The sequence below is a fragment of the Atractosteus spatula genome (genome assembly GCF_055471065.1).
Source record: "Atractosteus spatula isolate fAtrSpa1 chromosome 10 unlocalized genomic scaffold, fAtrSpa1.hap1 SUPER_10_unloc_1, whole genome shotgun sequence".
NCBI classification, from domain to species: Eukaryota; Metazoa; Chordata; class Actinopteri; order Semionotiformes; family Lepisosteidae; genus Atractosteus; species Atractosteus spatula.
In genome coordinates this window covers 5,466,878-5,487,515 of record NW_028296612.1, presented here as the reverse complement: position 1 = coordinate 5,487,515, position 20,638 = coordinate 5,466,878, and the positions used below count along the sequence as shown (strand labels likewise).

General features: G+C 59.0%; 1 protein-coding gene across 3 annotated transcripts; it reads left to right on the top strand.

The window, feature by feature from the left end:
* The first annotated feature begins 1,278 nt into the window (after positions 1 to 1,278).
* On the top strand, positions 1,279 to 19,944 carry LOC148813610 (E3 ubiquitin-protein ligase RING2-A-like). 3 transcript variants are annotated; one of them, XM_088908186.1, is made up of 7 exons: positions 1,279 to 1,552; positions 8,281 to 8,372; positions 9,884 to 10,044; positions 10,998 to 11,213; positions 12,468 to 12,746; positions 16,495 to 16,693; positions 18,275 to 19,944. In XM_088908186.1, exons 2-7 carry the CDS (start codon positions 8,295 to 8,297, stop codon positions 18,374 to 18,376), a joined length of 1,035 nt encoding a protein of 344 aa, XP_088764312.1. In that variant the 5' UTR covers positions 1,279 to 1,552; positions 8,281 to 8,294; the 3' UTR covers positions 18,377 to 19,944. The 3 variants fall into 3 exon arrangements, with proteins under 3 accessions (XP_088764312.1, XP_088764311.1, XP_088764313.1); XM_088908185.1 differs by having other exon boundaries at positions 1,279 to 1,590; XM_088908187.1 differs by lacking the exon at positions 1,279 to 1,552 and adding an exon at positions 5,269 to 5,320.
* The last annotated feature ends 694 nt before the right edge of the window (positions 19,945 to 20,638 follow it).

Sequence of the window (20,638 nt, the reverse complement as noted above, 5' to 3'; positions counted from 1 at the left end):
TACAGAGAGAGACGCCAGAGTCTAGAGCAGCCAGGAGTCTACAGAGAGAGACGCCAGAGTCTAGAGCAGCCAGGAGTCTACAGAGAGAGACGCCAGAGTCTAGAGCAGCCAGGAGTCTACAGAGAGAGACACCAGAGTCTAGAGCAGCCTGGAGTCTACAGAGAGAGACGCCAGAGTCTAGAGCAGCCAGGAGTCTACAGAGAGAGACGCCAGAGTCTAGAGCAGCCAGGAGTCTACAGAGAGAGAGACGCCAGAGTCTAGAGCAGCCAGGAGTCTACAGAGAGAGACGTCAGAGTCTAGAGCAGCCAGGAGTCTACAGAGAGAGACGCCAGAGTCTAGAGCAGCCAGGAGTCTACAGAGAGAGACGCCAGAGTCTAGAGCAGCCAGGAGTCTACAGAGAGAAACGTCAGAGTCTAGAGCAGCCAGGAGTCTCCTTTCTGAGGGAACAGAGAGAGAGATATCAGAGTCTAGAACAGCCTGGAGTCTCCTTTCTGAGGGAACGGAGGGGAACACCGGAGTCTAGAACAGCCTGGAGTCTCCTTTCTGGGGGGAACGGGGGGGGGGGAACACCGGAGTCTAGAACAGCCTGGAGTCTCCTTTCTGAGGGAACAGGGGAATATCAGAGTCTAGAACAGTCTGGAGTCTCCTTTCTGAGGGAACAGAGGGGGGGAAACATCAGAGTCTAGAACAGCCTGGAGTCTCCTTTCTGAGGGAACAGGGGGGGGGGGGACATCAGAGTCTAGAACAGTCTGGAGTCTCCTTTCTGAGGGAACAGAGGGGGGGGAAACATCAGAGTCTAGAACAGCCTGGAGTCTCCTTTCCGAGGGAACAGAGAGAAACATCAGAGTCTAGAACAGCAGGGAGTCTCCTGAGGGAACAGAGAGAAACATCAGAGTCTAGAACAGCAGGGAGTCTCCTGAGGGAACAGAGAAACATCAGAGTCTAGAACCGGACAAGAGATTGCCGCAGATGAGGAGCGCCAATTATTATCTGTCAGTAAACCGATACAGAGAGGGCAGAAAGTCAACACCCTTTTCTTCCTTACTTTCTTCACACACGTCTCTTCCTGGACAGTCGACAGGAGCTGAGTCATCCCTGATGCGTGGGGAACAGCCCTGTAACGATCAATCGAGCTCCTGGCTTTCCACAGCCAGATGAGTAGTGGTGAGGGAGGCCTGTGACGTCGGCCAGTCCGCTGCGCTGCCGCTGTCTCCTTCAGCCCACCAGGCGGCGCTGTCGCACGTCCAAGCATGACGCGCCACGCCGCCGGAAGTCCGGCTGCGTCGCTTCCGGCGTCAAGATGGCCGCCAGCTAGGAGCGACCAGCCAGGCACTTCTGTTTACATTCCTCCCGATTGTGTTTCGTTGCGGACACGGAGGTGACGGGGAGGGAAAAAAAAATTCCCCACGGAAGAAATTAAAAGCCCGAAGGAAACACAGCCAAAGCGAAGCGCCTTCTGCGGCGCAGAGCAGGGCGGACCGCAGAGCGGAGCAGCGGCGCGACACCGAGTTGGGAGAAACTTTGACCGCAGCGGCCGCGTCTCCCGGCCCGAGTGGGTGTGGAAGTGTCTCGTCTCGTCTCCCGGCCCGAGTGAGTGTGGAAGTGTCTCGTCTCGTCTCCCGGCCCGAGTGGGTGTGGAAGTGTCTCGTCTCGTCTCCCGGCCCGAGTGAGTGTGGAAGTGTCTCGTCTCGTCTCCCGGCCCGAGTGGGTGTGGAAGTGTCTCGTCTCGTCTCCCGGCCCGAGTGGGTGTGGAAGTGTCTCGTCTCGTCTCCCGGCCCGAGTGGGTGTGGAAGTGTCTCGTCTCCCGGCCCGAGTGAGTGTGGAAGTGTCTCGTCTCGTCTCTGTTCCCGAGTGAGTGTGGAAGTGTCTCGTCTCCCGGCCCGAGTGAGTGTGGAAGTGTCTCGTCTCCCGGCCCGAGTGAGTGTGGAAGTGTCTCGTCTCGTCTCTGTTCCCGAGTGAGTGTGGAAGTGTCTCGTCTCCCGGCCCGAGTGGGTGTGGAAGTGTCTCGTCTCCCGGCCCGAGTGAGTGTGGAAGTGTCTCGTCTCGTCTCCCGGCCCGAGTGAGTGTGGAAGTGTCTCGTCTCGTCTCCCGGGTGAGTGTGGAAGTGTCTCGTCTCCCGGCCCGGGTGAGTGTGGAAGTGTCTCGTCTCCCGGCCCGAGTGGGTGTGGAAGTGTCTCGTCTCGTCTCTGTTCCCGAGTGAGTGTGGAAGTGTCTCGTCTCCCGGCCCGAGTGAGTGTGGAAGTGTCTCGTCTCGTCTCCCGGCCCGAGTGGGTGTGGAAGTGTCTCGTCTCGTCTCCCGGCCCGAGTGGGTGTGGAAGTGTCTCGTCTCCCGGCCCGAGTGAGTGTGGAAGTGTCTCGTCTCCCGGCCCGAGTGAGTGTGGAAGTGTCTCGTCTCGTCTCTGTTCCCGAGTGAGTGTGGAAGTGTCTCGTCTCCCGGCCCGAGTGGGTGTGGAAGTGTCTCGTCTCCCGGCCCGAGTGAGTGTGGAAGTGTCTCGTCTCGTCTCCCGGCCCGAGTGAGTGTGGAAGTGTCTCGTCTCGTCTCCCGGGTGAGTGTGGAAGTGTCTCGTCTCCCGGCCCGGGTGAGTGTGGAAGTGTCTCGTCTCCCGGCCCGAGTGGGTGTGGAAGTGTCTCGTCTCCCGGCCCGAGTGAGTGTGGAAGTGTCTCGTCTCCCGGCCCGAGTGAGTGTGGAAGTGTCTCGTCTCGTCTCTGTTCCCGAGTGAGTGTGGAAGTGTCTCGTCTCGTCTCTGTTCCCGAGTGAGTGTGGAAGTGTCTCGTCTCCCGGCCCGAGTGAGTGTGGAAGTGTCTCGTCTCCCGGCCCGAGTGGGTGTGGAAGTGTCTCGTCTCCCGGCCCGAGTGAGTGTGGAAGTGTCTCGTCTCCCGGCCCGAGTGAGTGTGGAAGTGTCTCGTCTCGTCTCTGTTCCCGAGTGAGTGTGGAAGTGTCTCGTCTCCCGGCCCGAGTGGGTGTGGAAGTGTCTCGTCTCCCGGCCCGAGTGAGTGTGGAAGTGTCTCGTCTCGTCTCCCGGCCCGAGTGAGTGTGGAAGTGTCTCGTCTCGTCTCCCGGGTGAGTGTGGAAGTGTCTCGTCTCCCGGCCCGGGTGAGTGTGGAAGTGTCTCGTCTCCCGGCCCGAGTGGGTGTGGAAGTGTCTCGTCTCGTCTCTGTTCCCGAGTGAGTGTGGAAGTGTCTCGTCTCCCGGCCCGAGTGAGTGTGGAAGTGTCTCGTCTCGTCTCCCGGCCCGAGTGAGTGTGGAAGTGTCTCGTCTCGTCTCCCGGCCCGAGTGGGTGTGGAAGTGTCTCGTCTCGTCTCCCGGCCCGAGTGGGTGTGGAAGTGTCTCGTCTCCCGGCCCGAGTGAGTGTGGAAGTGTCTCGTCTCCCGGCCCGAGTGAGTGTGGAAGTGTCTCGTCTCGTCTCCCGGCCCGAGTGAGTGTGGAAGTGTCTCGTCTCGTCTCCCGGCCCGAGTGGGTGTGGAAGTGTCTCGTCTCCCAGCCCGAGTGAGTGTGGAAGTGTCTCGTCTCGTCTCTGTTCCCGAGTGAGTGTGGAAGTGTCTCGTCTCCCGGCCCGAGTGAGTGTGGAAGTGTCTCGTCTCGTCTCCCGGCCCGAGTGGGTGTGGAAGTGTCTCGTCTCCCGGCCCGAGTGAGTGTGGAAGTGTCTCGTCTCGTCTCCCGGCCCGAGTGAGTGTGGAAGTGTCTCGTCTCCCGGCCCGAGTGAGTGTGGAAGTGTCTCGTCTCGTCTCCCGGCCCGAGTGGGTGTGGAAGTGTCTCGTCTCCCGGCCCGAGTGAGTGTGGAAGTGTCTCGTCTCGTCTCTGTTCCCGAGTGGGTGTGGAAGTGTCTCGTCTCGTCTCCCGGCCCGAGTGGGTGTGGAAGTGTCTCGTCTCGTCTCTGTTCCCGAGTGAGTGTGGAAGTGTCTCGTCTCCCGGCCCGAGTGAGTGTGGAAGTGTCTCGTCTCGTCTCCCGGCCCGAGTGAGTGTGGAAGTGTCTCGTCTCGTCTCCCGGCCCGAGTGGGTGTGGAAGTGTCTCGTCTCGTCTCCCGGCCCGAGTGGGTGTGGAAGTGTCTCGTCTCCCGGCCCGAGTGAGTGTGGAAGTGTCTCGTCTCGTCTCCCGGCCCGAGTGAGTGTGGAAGTGTCTCGTCTCGTCTCCCGGCCCGAGTGGGTGTGGAAGTGTCTCGTCTCCCAGCCCGAGTGAGTGTGGAAGTGTCTCGTCTCCCGGCCCGAGTGAGTGTGGAAGTGTCTCGTCTCGTCTCCCGGCCCGAGTGAGTGTGGAAGTGTCTCGTCTCGTCTCCCGGCCCGAGTGGGTGTGGAAGTGTCTCGTCTCGTCTCCCGGCCCGAGTGGGTGTGGAAGTGTCTCGTCTCCCGGCCCGAGTGAGTGTGGAAGTGTCTCGTCTCCCGGCCCGAGTGAGTGTGGAAGTGTCTCGTCTCGTCTCCCGGCCCGAGTGAGTGTGGAAGTGTCTCGTCTCCCGGCCCGAGTGAGTGTGGAAGTGTCTCGTCTCGTCTCTGTTCCCGAGTGAGTGTGGAAGTGTCTCGTCTCGTCTCTGTTCCCGAGTGAGTGTGGAAGTGTCTCGTCTCCCGGCCCGGGTGAGTGTGGAAGTGTCTCGTCTCGTCTCTGTTCCCGAGTGAGTGTGGAAGTGTCTCGTCTCCCGGCCCGAGTGAGTGTGGAAGTGTCTCGTCTCCCGGCCCGAGTGAGTGTGGAAGTGTCTCGTCTCGTCTCCCGGCCCGAGTGAGTGTGGAAGTGTCTCGTCTCGTCTCTGTTCCCGAGTGAGTGTGGAAGTGTCTCGTCTCGTCTCCCGGCCCGAGTGAGTGTGGAAGTGTCTCGTCTCCCGGCCCGAGTGAGTGTGGAAGTGTCTCGTCTCGTCTCTGTTCCCGAGTGAGTGTGGAAGTGTCTCGTCTCTGTTCCCGAGTGAGTGTGGAAGTGTCTCGTCTCCCGGCCCGAGTGAGTGTGGAAGTGTCTCGTCTCGTCTCTGTTCCCGAGTGAGTGTGGAAGTGTCTCGTCTAGTCTCCCGGCCCGAGTGAGTGTGGAAGTGTCTCGTCTCCCGGCCCGAGTGAGTGTGGAAGTGTCTCGTCTCGTCTCTGTTCCCGAGTGAGTGTGGAAGTGTCTCGTCTCCCGGCCCGGGTGAGTGTGGAAGTGTCTCGTCTCCCGGCCCGAGTGAGTGTGGAAGTGTCTCGTCTCGTCTCTGTTCCCGAGTGAGTGTGGAAGTGTCTCGTCTCCCGGCCCGAGTGAGTGTGGAAGTGTCTCGTCTCGTCTCTGTTCCCGAGTGAGTGTGGAAGTGTCTCGTCTCGTCTCCCGGCCCGAGTGGGTGTGGAAGTGTCTCGTCTCGTCTCCCGGCCCGAGTGGGTGTGGAAGTGTCTCGTCTCCCGGCCCGAGTGGGTGTGGAAGTGTCTCGTCTTCTCTCTGTTCCCGAGTGAGTGTGGAAGTGTCTCGTCTCCCGGCCCGAGTGGGTGTGGAAGTGTCTCGTCTCTGCTCCCCAGTGAGTGTGGAAGTGTCTCGTCTCTGCTCCCCAGTGAGTGTGGAAGTGTCTCGTCTCTGCTCCAGAGTGGGTGTGGAAGTGTCTCGTCTCCTGGCCCCAGTGAGTGTGGAAGTGTAGCGTCGCGTGTTGGGTGGGTTTGGACACTCCCAGTCCACAGCAGTCTGCTGGTCCACTTCGGCTTTTACAGACGGTTGTACACAACTGTGAACTGTAAGTCTCATGCACGACACTGTCACACCTGGAGCGGATCAGACTGCTGCACACTGGGAGTCTGACTGACAGCACTGTCACACCTGGAGCGGGTCAGACTGCTGCGCACTGGGAGTCTGACTGACAGCACTGTCACACCTGGAGCGGATCAGACTGCTGTGCACTGGGAGTCTGACAGCACTGTCACACCTGGAGCAGATCAGACTGCTGCACACTGGGAGTCTGACTGACAGCACTGTCACACCTGGAGCGGGTCAGACTGCTGCGCACTGGGAGTCTGACTGACAGCACTGTCACACCTGGAGCGGATCAGACTGCTGTGCACTGGGAGTCTGACAGCACTGTCACACCTGGAGCGGATCAGACTGCTGCGCACTGGGAGTCTGACTGACAGCACTGTCACACCTGGAGCGGATCAGACTGCTGCGCACTGGGAGTCTGACAGCACTGTCACACCTGGAGTGGATCAGACTGCTGCACACTGGGAGTCTGACAGCACTGTCACACCTGGAGCGGATCAGACTGCTGCGCACTGGGAGTCTGACTGACAGCACTGTCACACCTGGAGCGGATCAGACTGCTGCGCACTGGGAGTCTGACTGACAGCACTGTCACACCTGGAGCGGATCAGACTGCTGCGCACTGGGAGTCTGACAGCACTGTCACACCTGGAACGGATCAGACTGCTGCGCACTGGGAGTCTGACTGACAGCACTGTCACACCTGGAGTGGATCAGACTGCTGCGCACTGGGAGTCTGACTGACAGCACTGTCACACCTGGAGCGGATCAGACTGCTGCACACTGGGAGTCTGACTGACAGCACTGTCACACCTGGAGCGGATCAGACTGCTGCGCACTGGGAGTCTGACAGCACTGTCACACCTGGAGCGGATCAGACTGCTGCGCACTGGGAGTCTGACTGACTGCACTGACACACCTGGAGCGGATCAGACTGCTGCACACTGGGAGTCTGACTGACAGCACTGTCACACCTGGAGCGGATCAGACTGCTGCGCACTGGGAGTCTGACAGCACTGTCACACCTGGAGTGGATCAGACTGCTGCGCATTGGGAGTCTGACAGCACTGTCACACCTGGAGTGGATCAGACTGCTGCGCATTGGGAGTCTGACTGACAGCACTGTCACACCTGGAGCGGATCAGACTGCTGCGCACTGGGAGTCTGACTGACAGCACTGTCACACCTGGAGCGGATCAGACTGCTGCGCACTGGGAGTCTGACTGACAGCACTGTCACACCTGGAGCGGATCAGACTGCTGCACACTGGGAGTCTGACAGCACTGTCACACCTGGAGTGGATCAGACTGCTGCGCACTGGGAGTCTGACAGCACTGTCACAACTGGAGCGGATCAGACTGCTGCGCACTGGGAGTCTGACAGCACTGTCACACCTGGAGCGGATCAGACTGCTGCGCACTGGGAGTCTGACAGCACTGTCACACCTGGAGTGGATCAGACTGCTGCACACTGGGAGTCTGACTGACAGCACTGTCACACCTGGAGCGGATCAGACTGCTGCACACTGGGAGTCTGACAGCACTGTCACACCTGGAGCGGATCAGACTGCTGCGCACTGGGAGTCTGATAGCACTGTCACACCTGGAGCGGATCAGACTGCTGCACTGTCACACCTGGAGCGGATCAGACTGCTGCGCACTGGGAGTCTGACTGACAGCACTGTCACACCTGGAGCGGATCAGACTGCTGCGCACTGGGAGTCTGACTGACAGCACTGTCACACCTGGAGCGGATCAGACTGCTGCACACTGGGAGTCTGACTGACAGCACTGTCACACCTGGAGTGGATCAGACTGCTGCGCACTGGGAGTCTGACTGACAGCACTGTCACACCTGGAGCGGATCAGACTGCTGCGCACTGGGAGTCTGACTGACAGCACTGTCACACCTGGAGTGGATCAGACTGCTGCGCACTGGGAGTCTGACTGACAGCACTGTCACACCTGGAGCGGATCAGACTGCTGCGCACTGGGAGTCTGACTGACAGCACTGTCACACCTGGAGCGGATCAGACTGCTGCGCACTGGGAGTCTGACTGACAGCACTGTCACACCTGGAGCGGATCAGACTGCTGCGCACTGGGAGTCTGACTGACAGCACTGTCACACCTGGAGCGGGTCAGACTGCTGCGCACTGGGAGTCTGACTGACAGCACTGTCACACCTGGGGTGGATCAGACTGCTGCACTGTCACACCTGGAGCGGATCAGACTGCTGCGCACTGGGAGTCTGACAGCACTGTCACACCTGGAGCGGATCAGACTGCTGCGCACTGGGAGTCTGACTGACAGCACTGTCACACCTGGAGCGGGTCAGACTGCTGCGCACTGGGAGTCTGACTGACAGCACTGTCACACCTGGGGTGGATCAGACTGCTGCACTGTCACACCTGGAGCGGATCAGACTGCTGCGCACTGGGAGTCTGACAGCACTGTCACACCTGGAGTGGATCAGACTGCTGCACACTGGGAGTCTGACTGACAGCACTGTCACACCTGGAGTGGATCAGACTGCTGCACTGTCACACCTGGAGCTGTGAGTCTGATGGTAGTTTCTCTATTTTGTCTCCTCAGGGACAAGAAACAACATGGCCACCCCAGCAACAGCACAGAACCCCAACAAGACGTGGGAGCTGAGTCTGTATGAGTTACACAGAACTCCGCAGGTAAGAGGGAGCTGTCTGTCTCTGGGAACTCATGTCCAGTCAATGTGTCTGTATGAACCCCTCTCTCTCTCAGTGCAGTGTTCATGTACTGGAGTGTCCAGTCAGTGTGTCTGTATGAACCCCTCTCTCTCTCAGTGCAGTGCTCATGTACTGGAGTGTCCAGTCAGTGTGTGTGTATGAACCCCTCTCTCTCTCAGTGCAGTGTTCATGTACTGGAGTGTCCAGTCAGTGTGTCTGTATGAACCCCTCTCTCTCTCAGTGCAGTGTTCATGTACTGGAGTGTCCAGTCAGTGTGTGTGTATGAACCCCTCTCTCTCTCAGTGCAGTGTTCATGTACTGGAGTGTCCAGTCAGGGTGTGTGTATGAACCCCTCTCTCTCTCAGTGCAGTGTTCATGTACTGGAGTGTCCAGTCAGTGTGTGTGTATGAACCCCTCTCTCTCTCAGTGCAGTGTTCATGTACTGGAGTGTCCAGTCAGTGTGTGTGTATGAACCCCTCTCTCTCTCAGTGCAGTGTTCATGTACTGGAGTGTCCAGTCAGTGTGTGTGTATGAACCCCCCTCTCTCTCAGTGCAGTGTTCATGTACTGGAGTGTCCAGTCAGTGTGTGTGTATGAACCCCTCTCTCTCTCAGTGCAGTGTTCATGTACTGGAGTGTCCAGTCAGTGTGTCTGTATGAACCCCTCTCTCTCTCAGTGCAGTGTTCATGTACTGGAGTGTCCAGTCAGTGTGTGTGTATGAACCCCTCTCTCTCTCAGTGCAGTGTTCATGTACTGGAGTGTCCAGTCAGTGTGTGTGTATGAACCCCTCTCTCTCTCAGTGCAGTGTTCATGTACTGGAGTGTCCAGTCAGTGTGTGTGTATGAACCCCTCTCTCTCTCAGTGCAGTGTTCATGTACTGGAGTGTCCAGTCAGTGTGTGTGTATGAACCCCTCTCTCTCTCAGTGCAGTGTTCATGTACTGGAGTGTCCAGTCAGTGTGTCTGTGTGAACCCCTCTCTCTCTCAGTGCAGTGTTCATGTACTGGAGTGTCCAGTCAGTGTGTGTGTATGAACCCCTCTCTCTCTCAGTGCAGTGTTCATGTACTGGAGTGTCCAGTCAGTGTGTCTGTGTGAACCCCTCTCTCTCTCAGTGCAGTGTTCATGTACTGGAGTGTCCAGTCAGTGTGTGTCTGTATGAACCCCTCTCTCTCTCAGTGCAGTGTTCATGTACTGGAGTGTCCAGTCAGTGTGTCTGTGTGAACCCCTCTCTCTCTCAGTGCAGTGTTCATGTACTGGAGTGTCCAGTCAGTGTGTGTGTATGAACCCCTCTCTCTCTCAGTGCAGTGTTCATGTACTGGAGTGTCCAGTCAGTGTGTCTGTGTGAACCCCTCTCTCTCTCAGTGCAGTGTTCATGTACTGGAGTGTCCAGTCAGGGTGTGTGTATGAACCCCTCTCTCTCTCAGTGCAGTGTTCATGTACTGGAGTGTCCAGTCAGTGTGTCTGTATGAACCCCTCTCTCTCTCTCTCTCGTGCAGGAGGCGATCATGGACGGGACGGAGATCGCTGTCTCCCCCCGCAGTCTGCACAGTGAGCTCATGTGCCCCATCTGCCTGGACATGCTGAAGAACACCATGACCACGAAGGAGTGTCTCCATCGCTTCTGCTCTGACTGCATCGTCACTGCGCTGCGGTCTGGGTACGAGCCAGCCTCCTCCTCCTCCCCCTGTCTCTCTCCGGGGTGACGCTCCCTGTGGATTAACCCCCCTGTCTCTCTCCGGGGTGACGTTCCCTGTGGATTAACCCCCCTGTCTCTCTCCGGGGTGACGCTCCCTGTGGACGAACCCCCCTGTCTCTCCCTGTGGACTAACCCCCCTGTCTCTCCCTGTGGACGAACCCCCCTGTCTCTCTGGGGTGACGCTCCCTGTGGATGAACCCCCCTGTTTCTCTCCGGGGTAACGCTCCCTGTGGATTAACCCCCCTGTCTCTCTCCGGGGTGACGCTCCCTGTGGATTAACCCCCCTGTCTCTCCCTGTGGATGAACCCCCCTGTCTCTCTCCGGGGTGACGCTCCCTGTGGATGAACCCCTCTGTCTCTCTCCGGGGTGACGCTCCCTGTGGACGAACCCCCCTGTCTCTCTCCAGTGTGACGCTCCCTGTGGATTAACCCCCCTGTCTCTCCCTGTGGATGAACCCCCCTGTCTCTCTCCGGGGTGACGCTCCCTGCGGACTAACCCCCCTGTCTCTCCCTGTGGATGAACCCCCCTGTCTCTCTCCGGGGTGACACTCCCTGCGGACTAACCCCCCTGTCTCTCCCTGTGGATGAACCCCCCTGTCTCTCTCCGGGGTGACGCTCCCTGCGGACTAACCCCCCTGTCTCTCCCTGTGGACGAACCCCCCTGTCTCTCCAGTGTGACGCTCCCTGCAGACTAACCCCCCTGTCTCTCCCTGTGGACTAACCCCCCTGTCTCTCTCCGGGGTGACGCTCCCTGTGGACGAACCCCCCTGTCTCTCTCCAGTGTGACGCTCCCTGTGGATTAACCCCCCTGTCTCTCCCTGTGGACGAACCCCCCTGTCTCTCTCCGGGGTGACGCTCCCTGCGGACTAACCCCCCTGTCTCTCCCTGTGGACGAACCCCCCTGTCTCTCCGCAGGAACAAGGAGTGCCCGACGTGCAGGAAGAAGCTGGTGTCGAAGCGCTCCCTGCGGCCCGACCCGAACTTCGACGCCCTGATCTCCAAGATCTACCCCAGCCGGGACGAGTACGAGGCCCACCAGGACCGGGTGCTGGCCCGGCTCAGCCGGCTGCACAACCAGCAGGCGCTGAGCTCCAGCATCGAGGAGGGGCTCAAGATGCAGGCCATGCACAGGTACCGACCCGGCTGGACCGGGCCTGATCGGTCTGCACTGGACTGACACGGGCGCCGACTGGACTGGCCCACACTGGACTGACACAGGCGCCGACTGGACTGGACCACACTGGACTGACACAGGCGCCGACAGGACTGGACCACACTGGACTGACACAGGCGCCGACTGGACAGGACTGGACTGGACTGGACCACACTGGACTGGCACAGGTGCCGACTGGACAGGACTGGACTGGACCACGCTGGACTGACACAGGCGCTGACAGGACTGGACCGGACTGGACCACACTGGACTGACACAGGTGCCGACTGGACAGGACTGGACCGGACTGGACCACACTGGACTGGCACAGGTGCCGACTGGACAGGACTGGACCGGACTGGACCACACTGGACTGACACAGGCGCCGACAGGACAGGACTGGACTGGACTGGACCACGCTGGACTGACACAGGCGCTGACAGGACTGGACCGGACTGGACCACGCTGGACTGACACAGGCGCCGACAGGACTGGACTGGACCGGACTGGACTGGACCACACTGGACTGGACCACACTGGACTGACACAGGTGCCGACTGGACCGGACTGGCCCACACCGGACTGGACCACACTGGACTGACACGGGCGCCGACTGCACTGGACCGGACTGGACTGACACAGGCGCCGACTGGACTGGACTGACACAGGCGCCGACTGGACCAGACTGGACTGGACTGGACCACGCTGGACTGACACAGGCGCCGACAGGACTGGACCGGACTGGACCACACTGGACTGACACAGGCGCCGACAGGACTGGACCACACTGGACTGGACCACACTGGACTGACACAGGCGCCGACAGGACTGGACCACGCTGGACTGACACAGGCGCCGACAGGACTGGACCACACTGGACTGGACCGGACTGGACTGACACAGGTGCTGACTGGACCAGACTGGACTGGACTGGACCACGCTGGACTGACACAGGCGCCGACAGGACTGGACCACACTGGACTGGACCGGACTGGACTGGACCACACTGGACTGACACAGGCGCCGACTGGACTGGACTGGACTGACACAGGTGCTGACTGGACCAGACTGGACTGGACTGGACTGGACCACGCTGGACTGACACAGGCGCCGACAGGACTGGACCACACTGGACTGGACCGGACCACAGGTGCCGATCGGACTGGACTGCCACGGGTCCAGAGATCCCGAGCGGGCCGGGTGCTGACCCGTCTCCCCCTCTCCCCCCCCAGGGCCCAGCGGGTCAGGAAGCAGCACCACGAGAGTGACAACACCACCTTCAGCGGCGGGGAGGACAACTGCGACTCGCGGTCCCACGTGTCCCACGGCTCGGCCCAGAGCGCCGGCGCCGCCCCGCCCGAGGCCGGGCCCAGCCGGCACAAGCGCTCCCGGGCCTCCGACGACTCGGACCGGGCCAGCCCCCCGCCCCACGAGGGCTCGGGCTCCGAGATCGAGCTGGTGTTCTGCCCACACCCCCTGCTGGTGGACAGGGAGCAGTACAGCCAGACCAGGTACTGGAGGGGCAGAGAGACAGGAGAGAGAGAGAGGAGAGAGAGACAGGAGAGAGAGATCGAGCTGGTGTTCTGCCCACACCCCCTGCTGGTGGACAGGGAGCAGTACAGCCAGACCAGGTACTGGAGGGGCAGAGAGACAGGAGAGAGAGAGAGGAGAGAGAGACAAGAGAGAGATATCGAGCTGGTGTTCTGCCCACACCCCCTGCTGGTGGACAGGGAGCAGTACAGCCAGACCAGGTACTGGAGGGGCAGAGAGACAGGAGAGAGAGAGAGGAGAGAGAGACAGGAGAGAGAGATCGAGCTGGTGTTCTGCCCACACCCCCTGCTGGTGGACAGGGAGCAGTACAGCCAGACCAGGTACTGGAGGGGCAGAGAGAGAGGAGAGAGAGACAGGAGAGAGAGATCAAGCTGGTGTTCTGCCCACACCCCCTGCTGGTGGACAGGGAGCAGTACAGCCAGACCAGGTACTGGAGGGGCAGAGAGACAGGAGAGAGAGAGAGGAGAGAGAGACAGGAGAGAGAGATCGAGCTGGTGTTCTGCCCACACCCCCTGCTGGTGGACAGGGAGCAGTACAGCCAGACCAGGTACTGGAGGGGCAGAGAGACAGGAGAGAGAGAGAGGAGAGAGAGACAGGAGAGAGAGATCGAGCTGGTGTTCTGCCCACACCCCCTGCTGGTGGACAGGGAGCAGTACAGCCAGACCAGGTACTGGAGGGGCAGAGAGACAGGAGAGAGAGAGAGGAGAGAGAGACAGGAGAGAGAGATCGAGCTGGTGTTCTGCCCACACCCCCTGCTGGTGGACAGGGAGCAGTACAGCCAGACCAGGTACTGGAGGGGCAGAGAGACAGGAGAGAGAGACAGGAGAGAGAGACAGGAGAGAGAGATCGAGCTGGTGTTCTGCCCACACCCCCTGCTGGTGGACAGGGAGCAGTACAGCCAGACCAGGTACTGGAGGGGCAGAGAGACAGGAGAGAGAGAGAGGAGAGAGAGACAGGAGAGAGAGATCGAGCTGGTGTTCTGCCCACACCCCCTGCTGGTGGACAGGGAGCAGTACAGCCAGACCAGGTACTGGAGGGGCAGAGAGACAGGAGAGAGAGAGAGGAGAGAGAGACAGGAGAGAGAGATCGAGCTGGTGTTCTGCCCACACCCCCTGCTGGTGGACAGGGAGCAGTACAGCCAGACCAGGTACTGGAGGGGCAGAGAGACAGAGGAGAGAGAGAGAGGAGAGAGAGACAGGAGAGAGAGATCGAGCTGGTGTTCTGCCCACACCCCCTGCTGGTGGACAGGGAGCAGTACAGCCAGACCAGGTACTGGAGGGGCAGAGAGACAGGAGAGAGAGAGAGGAGAGAGAGACAGGAGAGAGAGATCGAGCTGGTGTTCTGCCCACACCCCCTGCTGGTGGACAGGGAGCAGTACAGCCAGACCAGGTACTGGAGGGGCAGAGAGACAGGAGAGAGAGAGAGGAGAGAGAGAGAGATCGAGCTGGTGTTCTGCCCACACCCCCTGCTGGTGGACAGGGAGCAGTACAGCCAGACCAGGTACTGGAGGGGCAGAGAGACAGGAGAGAGAGAGAGGAGAGAGAGATCGAGCTGGTGTTCTGCCCACACCCCCTGCTGGTGGACAGGGAGCAGTACAGCCAGACCAGGTACTGGAGGGGCAGAGAGACAGGAGAGAGAGAGAGGAGAGAGAGACAGGAGAGAGAGATCGAGCTGGTGTTCTGCCCACACCCCCTGCTGGTGGACAGGGAGCAGTACAGCCAGACCAGGTACTGGAGGGACAGAGAGACAGGAGAGAGAGAGAGACAGGAGAGAGAGATCGAGCTGGTGTTCTGCCCACACCCCCTGCTGGTGGACAGGGAGCAGTACAGCCAGACCAGGTACTGGAGAGAGAGAGACAGGAGAGAGAGAGAGGAGAGAGAGAGACAGGAGAGAGAGATCGAGCTGGTGTTCTGCCCACACCCCCTGCTGGTGGACAGGGAGCAGTACAGCCAGACCAGGTACTGGAGAGAGAGAGACAGGAGAGAGAGAGAGGAGAGAGAGACAGGAGAGAGAGATCGAGCTGGTGTTCTGCCCACACCCCCTGCTGGTGGACAGGGAGCAGTACAGCCAGACCAGGTACTGGAGGGACAGAGAGACAGGAGAGAGAGAGAGGAGAGAGAGAGGAGAGAGAGACAGGAGAGAGAGATCGAGCTGGTGTTCTGCCCACACCCCCTGCTGGTGGACAGGGAGCAGTACAGCCAGACCAGGTACTGGAGGGGCAGAGAGACAGGAGAGAGACAGGAGAGAGACAGGAGAGAGAGAGAGGAGAGAGAGATCGAGCTGGTGTTCTGCCCACACCCCCTGCTGGTGGACAGGGAGCAGTACAGCCAGACCAGGTACTGGAGGGGCAGAGAGACAGGAGAGAGAGAGAGGAGAGAGAGACAGGAGAGAGAGATCGAGCTGGTGTTCTGCCCACACCCCCTGCTGGTGGACAGGGAGCAGTACAGCCAGACCAGGTACTGGAGAGAGAGAGACAGGAGAGAGACAGGAGAGAGACAGGAGAGAGAGATCGAGCTGGTGTTCTGCCCACACCCCCTGCTGGTGGACAGGGAGCAGTACAGCCAGACCAGGTACTGGAGGGGCAGAGAGACAGGAGAGAGAGAGAGGAGAGAGAGACAGGAGAGAGAGATCGAGCTGGTGTTCTGCCCACACCCCCTGCTGGTGGACAGGGAGCAGTACAGCCAGACCAGGTACTGGAGGGGCAGAGAGACAGGAGAGAGAGACAGGAGAGAGAGAGACAGGAGAGAGAGATCGAGCTGGTGTTCTGCCCACACCCCCTGCTGGTGGACAGGGAGCAGTACAGCCAGACCAGGTACTGGAGGGGCAGAGAGACAGGAGAGAGAGAGAGGAGAGAGAGACAGGAGAGAGAGATCGAGCTGGTGTTCTGCCCACACCCCCTGCTGGTGGACAGGGAGCAGTACAGCCAGACCAGGTACTGGAGGGGCAGAGAGACAGGAGAGAGAGAGAGAGGAGAGAGAGACAGGAGAGAGAGATCGAGCTGGTGTTCTGCCCACACCCCCTGCTGGTGGACAGGGAGCAGTACAGCCAGACCAGGTACTGGAGGGGCAGAGAGACAGGAGAGGGGGACGGGACAGAGAGGGAGACGGGAGAGGGAGACGGGAGAGAGAGATGGGGGAGAGACGGGAGAGAGGAGAGAGAGAGACAGGACAGAGAGATGACAGGAGAGGGGGACAGGACAGAGAGAGACAGGAGAGACAGGGGAGAGAGAGGAGATAGAGAGACAGGACAGAGAGATGACAGGAGAGGGGGACAGGACAGAGAGATGGGAGAGACAGTAGAGAGAGGGGAGAGAGAGGAGAAAGAGAGAGACAGGACAGAGAGAGACAGGACAGAGAGATGACAGGAGAGGAGGACAGGACAGAGAGAGAGATGGGAGAGACAGGAGAGAGAGGGGAGAGAGACAGGACTCACTCCCTGACTGTCTCTTTTTCTCCCTGTCTCCCTCTCTCTCCCTGCCTGCCGGTCTCCCTGCCTCTCCCTTCCCACCTGTCTCTCTCTCTCTCTCTCTCTCTCTCACCCCATCTCCCTGTCTCTCTCTCTCTCTCTCCCCCTCCCTCCCCACCTGTCTCTCTTCCTGTCTCTCTCTCTCTCCCCCCCTCTCTTCTACCCTGCCTGTCTCTCTCTCTCCCCCTCCCTCCCTGCCTGTCTCTCTCTCTCCCCCTCCCTCCCTGCCTGTCTCTCTCTCAGGTACGTCAAGACGACAGCCAACGCCACAGTGGACCACCTGTCCAAGTACCTGGCCCTGCGCATCGCGCTGGAGGAGAGGCAGGCGGACAGGCAGGCGGGGGGCGAGGGGGGCGAGGGGGGCGCCGGCGCGGCCAGCCTGCAGGACATCAGCGAGAAGCAGTACACCATCTACATCACCACCACAGCGGGGCAGTTCACTGTGAGTGTCCCCTCCTGTCCTGCCCCCTCCTGTCCTTTCATCTCTCCCTGTCCTGTCCCCTCTCCCTGTCCTTTCATCTCTCCCTGTCCTGTCCTCTCTCCCTGTTCTGCCCCCTCCTGTCCTGTCCTCTCTCCCTGTCCTGTCCCCTCCTATCCTTTCCTCTCTCCCTGTCCTGTCCCCCTCCTGTCCTCTCTCACTTTGACAGTGAGACAGGTCCCCTCTCTCTCTGACAGTGAGACAGGTCCTCTGTCTCTCTCTCTCCGACAGTGAGACAGGTTCTCCGTCTCTCTGACAGTGAGACAGGTTCTCTCTCTCTCTCTCATAGGTGCTCAATGTCTCTCTCTCTCTGACAGTGAGACAGGTCCTCACTCTGACAGTGAGTGATACAGGTTCTCTATCTCTCTCAAAGATGCTCAATGGCTCTCTCTCTCTGACAGTGAGACAGGTCTTCTCTCTCACTCTGACATTGAGACAGGTTCTCTATCTCTCCGACAGTGAGACAGGTTCTCTCTCTCTCTCTCTCTCTCTCTGACAGTGAGACAGGTCCTCACTCTGACAGTGAGTGATACAGGTTCTCCGTCTCTCTCACAGACGCTCAATGGCTCTCTCTCTCTGACAGTGAGACAGGTCTTCTCTCTCACTCTGACATTGAGACAGGTTCTCTATCTCTCTGACAGTGAGACAGGTTCTCACTCTGACAGTGAGTGATACAGGTTCTCTGTCTCTCTCACAGACGCTCAATGGCTCTCTCTCTCTCTGACAGTGAGACAGGTTCTCTATCTCTCTGACAGTGAGACAGGTTCTCTCTCTCTCTCTGACAGTGAGACAGGTCCTCTCTCTCTCTCTCACAGACGCTCAATGGCTCTCTCACTCTGACAGTGAGACAGGTTCTCTCTCTCTGACAGTGAGACAGGTCCTCTCTCTCTCTCTCACAGACGCTCAATGGCTCTCTCTCTCTCTGACAGTGAGACAGGTTCTCTCTCTCTCTGATAGTGAGACAGGTCCTCTCTCTCTCTCTCACAGACGCTCAATGGCTCTCTCTCTCTCTGACAGTGAGACAGGTCCTCTCTCTCTCTCACAGACGCTCAATGGCTCTCTCACTCTGACAGTGAGACAGGTCCTCTCTCTCTCTCTCACAGACGCTCAATGGCTCTCTCTCTCTCTGACAGTGAGACAGGTCCTCTCTCTCTCTCTCACAGACGCTCAATGGCTCTCTCACTCTGACAGTGAGACAGGTTCTCTCTCTCTCTCTGACAGTGAGACAGGTCCTCTCTCTCTCTCTCACAGACGCTCAATGGCTCTCTCTCTCTGACAGTGAGACAGGTTCTCTCTCTCTCTCTGACAGTGAGACAGGTCCTCTCTCTCTCTCACAGACGCTCAATGGCTCTCTCACTCTGACAGTGAGACAGGTCCTCTCTCTCTCTCTCACAGACGCTCAATGGCTCTCTCTCTCTCTGACAGTGAGACAGGTCCTCTCTCTCTCTCTCTCACAGACGCTCAATGACTCTCTCACTCTGACAGTGAGACAGGTTCTCTCTCTCTCTCTGACAGTGAGACAGGTCCTCTCTCTCTCTCTCACAGACGCTCAATGGCTCTCTCACTCTGGAGCTCGTGAACGAGAAGTTCTGGAAGGTCAGCAAACCGCTCGAGCTATACTACGCCCCCACCAAGGAGCAGAAGTGAGGGAGGGATCCAGCTCTCACCCTCTCACTCTCTCTCACCCTGTCTCACCCTTCCTGCGTCTGGACAGAGAAGTTTTGCTCTGCTCTACAAGATGGAAGCTGATTCTGGAGTTTCCTTTTCTACAGCCTGTTTTATACCGAAGGAATAAATCTGTCCTCTCTCTCTGTACAGTGTCTCTCTGTCCTCTCTCTGTGTACAGTGTCTCCCTCTGTCCTCTATTTTTCTCTGTACAATGTGTCTCTCTGTCCTCTCCCTCTGTACTCTGTGTCTCATTGTCCTCTCTCGCTGTAGTATGTCTCTCTGTTCTCTCTCTGTGTACAGTGTCTCCCTCTGTCCTCTATTTTTCTCTGTACAATGTGTCTCTCTGTCCTATCTCTCTCTGTACAGTGTGTCTCTCTCTCTGTACAGTGTGTAACACAGTGCTCTGTCTCTTTCTCCCAGCCTGTGTGCAGGGTCTGTCTGTCCTGCCCGTCTGTCTCTTTACAGTGTATCACAGAGCTCTGTCTCTCTCTCTGTACAGTGTTATCACAGAGCCCTGTCTCTCTCTCTGTAGTGTGTTATGACAGAGCCCTGTCTCTCTCTCTCTGTGCAGTGTGTTATCACAGAGTCCTGTCTCTCTCTCTCTGTACAGTGTGTTATCACAGAGCCCTGTCTCTCTCTCTCTGTACAGTGTGTTATCACAGAGCCCTGTCTCTCTCTCTGTACAGTGTGTTTTCACAGAGCCCTGTCTCTCTCTTTCTCTGTACAGTGTGTTATCACAGAGCCCTGTCTCTCTCTCTCTGTAGTGTTATCACAGAGCCCTGTCTCTCTCTCTGTACAGTGTGTTATCACAGAGCCCTGTCTCTCTCTTTCTCTGTACAGTGTGTTATCACAGAGCCCTGTCTCTCTCTCTCTCTCTCTGTACAGTGTGTTATCACAGAGCCCTGTCTCTCTCTCTCTCTGTACAGTGTGTTATCACAGAGCCCTGTCTCTCTCTTTCTCTGTACAGTGTGTTATCACAGAGCCCTGTCTCTCTCTCTCTCTCTGTACAGTGTGTTATCACAGAGCCCTGTCTCTCTCTCTGTACAGTGTGTTATCACAGAGCCCTGTCTCTCTCTTTCTCTGTACAGTGTGTTATCACAGAGCCCTGTCTCTCTCTCTCTCTCTCTGTACAGTGTGTTATCACAGAGCCCTGTCTCTCTCTCTCTCTCTCTGTACAGTGTGTTATCACAGAGCCCTGTCTCTCTCTCTCTGTACAGTGTGTTTTCAGAGCCCTGTCTCTCTCTCTGTGCAGTGTTATCTCAGAGCTGACTGACACACTGACGCTCTGACACACTTGCACATTGACGTACGCACTGACACTCTGACACTGACTGACTGAAACACTGACGCTCTGACACACTTACACATTGACGTACGCACTGACTCTCTGACACATTGACACTCTGACACTGACTGACTGAAACACTGCCACACAGCCCCTCCCTGTGCTGCGCTGATCCCTCTGGTAGAGACACACTAGTCCTGCGTCTGTCTGCTCGTCCCGCCCGCGCCTCTCCCCTCCCACAATAAACTTTTTTAGAAGCGCAGACCCTCTCGGTCTCGTTATTGGGGGAGGCAGCCCTCGCCCTCGGCCCAGGCGTGCTGTAGTGCGTGCGTGTGTGAGTGCGTGTGCGTGGGATCTGTTCGGACGGGTGGGTGTGTGCTTTTCCACGTGCGGAGGCCCTGCAGGAAGTGCCCACCTGCGCCGCTTCCTGCCTCTGCAGGAGCACACCGAGGGGGCGGGCCCAGCTCCCCGATTGGCCAAGGCAGAGAGGAAGAGCAGACGCCGCTCCCCGATTGGCCGGGCCGAGCCCACGGGCGGGCAGGAAGGGCAGAGGCCGCTCCCCGATTGGCTGGGCCGAGCCCACGGGCAGGCAGGAAGGGCAGATGCCGCTCCCCGATTGGCCGGGCCTCCGTCACCTGGGGGACGGAGCCAAACACCAGCCAGGTGGACAGCTGCCCGTTCACCAACCTACCCTCCCTCCTCCTGCCCCTGCCCGCGGGAGGGAAGGGCCTCCGCGCGCACGAACCCCCGCACCGGGAGAGCAGAGGGGCAGGGGCAGCAGGTGGGTGACACCAGCACCCCCCCCGAGAGGACTTTCCTGTCGTCTCCCAGGGGCGCAGCTGAAGGGGGGTGGGGTTCGAGTCCAGGCCTCTCGGACAGCGTACTCCCGCTGGTGGGGTGGGGGAGCCCCAGCCCGAGCAGTACGGGGTCACGGGCCCCAGCAAGAGCCCCCCGTC

Bases quoted from the DNA above. Each gene is read 5' to 3' on its own strand.
- LOC148813610 (XM_088908186.1), top strand. From the start codon at position 8,295: ATGGCCACCCCAGCAACAGCACAGAACCCCAACAAGACGTGGGAGCTG. The intron at 12,747-16,494 runs GTACTGGAGGGG...TCTCTCTCTCAG, and splicing joins GAGCAGTACAGCCAGACCAG to GTACGTCAAGACGACAGCCA. The intron at 16,694-18,274 runs GTGAGTGTCCCC...TCTCTCTCACAG, and splicing joins CCACAGCGGGGCAGTTCACT to ACGCTCAATGGCTCTCTCAC.